Raw genomic sequence first — 5,578 nt, forward strand, 5'->3', positions numbered from 1 at the left:
AAGCTTAACTTCATTGGCCAGATGTCCATTCGGGTCCACAGGATAAATGCATCTTTACCAGGTAAGCTATTACTGAGTTTCAGATTTGATTCTCCCAGAAGTGGCAGGAGGATCAGAAGTTTGAGTAGCCGGGCGTGGTGGCGCACGCCTTTAATCCCAGCACTCGGGAGGCAGAGGCAGGCGGATTTCTGAGTTCGAGGCCAGCCTGGTCTACAAAGTGAGTTCCAGGACAGCCAGAGCTACACAGAGAAACCCTGTCTCGAAAAAAACCACAAAAAAAAAAAAAAAAAAAAAAAAGTTTGAGTAGACTAGAGGACAACCTGAATCCTTGAAACCTATGTGTAGATAGGTTTATCCTGTGGTCCATGGGGCAGTCCCCACAAAAACTTAAAATTATAGGAATCCCTACATACTACTCCGTGTCTCAGGCAAGTTCCTTATCCTCCCCCAGATACTCAGTGGCAGCAGTTAAGACCTGTTGGGCTAGTGAAGAGGAAAACCTTACAGAGTACTGCTATAGTCAGCCAAGTAACCCAGCCAGTTGCTTAGAGACCTGTACCACTCCAATACAAACAAGGACAGTTATTTAGTTTTTATTCATAATCATAAACTTAACTTTGCAATCCAGCTAGACTTGAAGGGGAATGAGGAAAATATGGAACCCAAAGAACATCAGTGAGAGCAGAGATTACAGGACATTGCGAGCAGATGGGGTAGGGACGCTCTCCTGAGCTACAGAAGGAATGGTTTGATGGGTAAAACGCCCGCAAGTCAAAAGAAATTAGAGTTGTCCACAGTCGGAAATGGTGATCTTCTTGCTGGTCTTGCCATTCCTGGACCCAAAACGCTCCATGGCTTCCACAATGTTCATGCCTTCCTTCACCTTCCCAAAGACCACATGCTTGCCATCCAGCCTGTAGAAGAATGATAACCACCATCAGCAACCAGAGGTAGATCAAACACTAAAGATAAAAATGGCTACCAACACAGCATTCTTACTGGCTCAATGTCCACTATCTTAAGGGAGGGAATGAAAGGAACACTGAAGCAAGAAACAAGTGTCCCCCAATGGAGGGGGGGGACGACTTTGTACTCTTTCTACAGATCCCATTCACGGTTTCTTACCATTCAGTCTTGGCAGTGCAGATAAAAAACTGGGAACCGTTTGTGTTTGGTCCAGCATTTGCCATGGACAAGATGCCAGGACCTGTGTGCTTCAGGATGAAGTTCTCATCCTCAAACTTCTCCCCGTAGATGGACCTGCCGCCAGTGCCATTATGGCGTGTAAAGTCACCACCCTGTAAAAATCAGATAGTAATGTCACTTTAACAATGTAACTGAAAAGTCTGCCACAAAGTCAGCTTTTATACCATTTCTAATTTTCTTGCTGTGTATATACATACGGCACAGTAGATCAGCACTGCTCTCCAATCTTTTCACCCACCCTTTGTTTAGCCTGGGGCTCAAAGCTTTAGCTAGGCTGGTTGATATGATAGCATGTGCTGCCACGCCCAGCTTTTTATAGGGGCTCTAGGACTCAGGTCCTCAGTTTTGGGATCCTTATGTAGCGGGCACTTCATAAGACTCACACCCAATCCAAGATACAGATTTTTTAGAAGGTTGGTATGTTAACACATCTGGAATCCCAGCACACAGAAGAGGCAAGTGGATAAGGAGTTTAAGCCCAGCCTGCATGTCATAATACTGCAGAGAACAGAGCCTGTGCTGGGGACAGTCATCAGGCTCAGAAGAACTCACATGTATTGCTATGTACACACACAAGAAAAAACAGGCAACTGGAAAGAAATGGTGTAATATTAGCTCAAGTACTACTAAAACATGCTGGCTCAATAAAAGGAGCTAAAAAAATAAAAATTTCAATTTAATAAATACCTGGCACATGAATCCTGGAATAATTCTGTGAAAGGAGGAACCCTTATAGCCAAATCCTTTCTCTCCAGTGCTCAGAGCTCGAAAGTTTTCTGTTAAAAACAAAAACATGTACACACATATACTTTCTCTTTTTAATAGTTTTACCCACGAAACTTATTAAATCTAGAAAATGAAACCAACCTGCTGTCTTTGGAACTTTGTCTGCAAACAGCTGTAACAAAAAAAAAAAAAAAAACAGCTAATTAATATATAGGTGAACAGTCTCAAGCTTAATGCCTTTAGCTTTAGGGATTTGTGAGTCAAATTCATTCTCAGAACACTACTTTGGTAATAACGTTCAATTCCTAGTAAGAAATCATGCCTATCAGCTTTAAGATTCTACAGGGTTGAGTTGAGACCCAAAACCTATGAAGGAAATCTGGAACTAGTCATTACTTACAATAGTGACAGACTGCTTAAGCAGAACTCAAGAGCTTTTACTACATCACATCTACTTCGGAATAGACTGAGGCTTCTCAGAAGTTTACCATCACTCCTAACTTCATAAATTCCCAAAGCACTGTCACACAATGCATGACTAGGCAAACGAACTGTTAGTTTCTGGCAATGAAACTGCTACCACCTTCAACCTGTCAGCATAGCATCAGGTGAGTGGTCCCTGACCTAACTGTAGAGGCCCGTAGAGGACTCAAACACTTCATTATCTACACGCCCTTTCATAGCAAGTTGAAAACCACAACTCATCAGTTGCAGCGCCTACACTTCTTTTGGAGGAATATATTTATGGTTTAAGTAGTTAAATATGTGACTCCTTTGGACTGTTTTTTCTCACAGCTTAACAGCTTTCCAAGTCCACATTTTTTTTATCCAATTATGACTTCAAAGCCTTTCTTGGCAGCTCCTCCTCTATTTTCACCTATAGGCTTGTCTCATTCCCATTAAGCTCTGGCTAACCTGATACTAACCTACCCAGGCTAAGCTTAGGCCAAGTTTCCACAGGAGTCCTTGTCAATTATCAGCTCTGACTAGATACATGCTGGGTAAGGGCTAATTAGAACCTATTGCTCTTTTCCTTTTATTCCTAGTGCTCTTTTTAGGTGCTTACCTACTATGTACCCAGCACTGTGGCAGGCAGGCAATCCGAAGATCTAGTTTTAGAGTTAAAAACTCACCAATGATAGCTTCTGGAGTTTAACAGTACAGACACTAAGTAACATTTCACTATGGCCTAATGCCTGGTACTGAGGCTAACAAGAATATTTAATTTTGGTTTTTTTTTTTTTTTTTTGCTTTTTCGAGACAGGGTTTCTCTGTATAACTCTGGCTGTCCTAGAACTCACTTTGTAGACCTGGCTGGCCTCGAACTCAGAAATCCGCCTGCCTCTGCCTCCCGGGTGCTGGGATTAAAGGCATGCGCCACCACGCCCGGCTGAATATTTAATTTTGTAAAAGAAAAACGCCAATTGCTTGGGGTACTACTCTAATTACTAACTGATCTTTAACAGCCACTTAACCTCCAGAACTAATTAAGTAGGTAACCACTGGCAATCCACTTTGGTCAATGCAACCTGCAGCGTGGCCAGTCATAACATGCCTGTCTCACAGAGGGTAACAGGGAGGGGTTCAGAGCGCCTCCCCCGCTGCGCCATCACTGCGACAGGAGGCGGTCCTTGGGCACCAGCAAAAGCCAAGCCTTTCTCGTTTCCGCTAGGGGGTGGGGGACGCGGAGGGGTATTTTGGGCCTCCCTAACCAAATGTGGCTGCTTCGGACCAAATGGCCAAAGGTTCAATTCACACTCAAGTCTGCTACCAAACGATTATTTTATATTCTTCGTAGGAACCACTAGGTTTAGGAAACCATTAGGTTTAACCGGGCTAACGAGCACGTCCCGGCTCTCCGAGCCTTCTCCCCCGAGACCTTAGGCAGGGTCCCTGCTCAGATCAGACTAAAAGGCTGCGGGGCTCCGGAAAGCAGGCTGGGAAGAGGCCCGCGGGGCTGCAGCGCCGCAGCGGAGCAGGGCGGGGCCCAACGGCTGGGAGAAGGGAGAGGCGCGGAGCACGTGCGCCCGGCCTCGCGGGGCCCCACAGGACGCAGCCACGTGCGCCTGCGGGGAGGCCGGGACGGGCGGGGGCGGCCCCCTCCCCCAACGGCCGCGCCCCGCCCGGCTTTGTCCGCAGCCCGCCCAGCCTCCCCGCGCCTCGCCAGCCTCCCAAAATGGCCCCTCGTCAGGAAATGGCGCCGCCGCCCGCGCTCGCTCCACCGGAGGGTCGGCCCGCGCCCGAGAGAGCCTCCCCCTCCACAGCTCCCGGGACCCCACCCTGGAGCACCACTGCCCACCCGACCTCGAAGGAGACGCGGCCCAAGGGCTCGTCATCGGCCGTGATGTCGAAGAACACGGTGGGGTTGACCATGGCTGCAGGAAGCGGCGAAAAGCGACAGTGGCGTCTGCAAAGCGGCACGAGCCTCGCCGCGGCTTCCTTTATACCCGGTTCGGGCCCCGCCCACCACCGAGTCGCGCGCCCGGACCTGGATCAATCACAACTGCTTCCCAGACGGAGTGACGGCGCGACAGGCCTATGGGCGCGCGCGGGCGCGGGTGGGGCGGGGCGCGAGGCGCGCGTGCGCTCTAGCGCGCAGAGGCAGGTTCCCGCCCGCGGGCTCCTACGAGATGGTTGCGGCGCGGTCGGTGGGGGAAGAGTCCGAGGGCAGTTAGGGAGGATGGCCACGCAATCTGGCTGTCCTTAGGAACGCCTTAGTACCCCTGGTCTTCCCCAGTGATACTGCGTATCTTCCCATTGCACAGAGCAAGTAACTGAGGCAAACATGGACCTCAAGGTCGAGCGGCCCTTCAAGGTCGGGCGGGGTCCTAAGGCGCTGCCCTCGCTGCGGAAACTCGAACCGGCAGGCATCCCTGGGCCGAGATCCAGGACCCACACCGGCATTGTGCAATGGCTACCGCTTCCTGATAGGTCCCTGTGAGCGCCTCCGTTTTCTTAAACTCTGGGGAACGGGCACAAGCAGCCCCCTCATTTTAAAGATTATGAAATACTTTTAAAATGTCCTACTTTACAAATATATCTTGTGTTTTCTCCAGGAGGAAGCTATTTAAACATGATCCTGGTCAGAGTCTACCTGTAATTTTTTTCTCCCCGCCCCCACCTCCGACCCCCAGTACCCCAAGGTCTTCTCATTTCCTCATGAGGCCTAAGGTGTGCTCTCAAAACAAAGGCTTCACACGCCTGTAAATCCCACCTCTAGGTAGATGGAGACAGGAGGATAGTGAGTTCCATACAGCCTGAGCTGTAAGTGTGAGGCCCTGCCTCAAAAACAAAGCCTGAGTATGGGAAAGTCGGAGCTGTGGAAGACCCTTCACCATAGCGTCTGCTGGAGTTGGCTCCGAGCCCTAAGGCCTTTAGACACAACCTCAGGAATGTGGGTCTGGCCATGCCTTATCTGGATGAATCAGACCAAAAGCACATTAGGTTGAACTACAAAAAGTCTTGATTTGCCAAACTGGAAAATTCTGTACCGGTGTGCTTTGTGCATATAGCATCATGTAAACCTGCTTTTCTCAAAACTCTCTGTTAAGTGCTTGCAGGACAAGCTCAAGGACCAGCGTTTGGATCCCCAGCACCTATGTAAAAGCCAGGCCATTGGGAGGAGTCTGTAAGTCCAGGCCTGGGG

The 5,578-nt window shown here is 49.1% G+C and overlaps 1 protein-coding gene across 1 annotated transcript; it reads right to left on the reverse strand.

The window, feature by feature from the left end:
• Window positions 1–567: 567 nt before the first annotated feature.
• Ppia (peptidylprolyl isomerase A) lies at window positions 568–4,365 on the reverse strand. The gene is made up of 5 exons (XM_085829121.1): window positions 4,237–4,365; window positions 2,074–2,104; window positions 1,894–1,982; window positions 1,126–1,298; window positions 568–914 (listed from the first exon to the last, which is right to left on the reverse strand). Exons 1-5 carry the CDS (start codon window positions 4,303–4,305, stop codon window positions 782–784), a joined length of 495 nt encoding a protein of 164 aa, XP_085685247.1. The 5' UTR covers window positions 4,306–4,365; the 3' UTR covers window positions 568–781.
• Window positions 4,366–5,578: the final 1,213 nt, after the last annotated feature.

This window comes from Mus caroli, unplaced genomic scaffold (assembly GCF_978045245.1).
Source record: "Mus caroli unplaced genomic scaffold, Mus_caroli_1 scaffold_13, whole genome shotgun sequence".
NCBI lineage: Eukaryota > Metazoa > Chordata > Mammalia > Rodentia > Muridae > Mus > Mus caroli.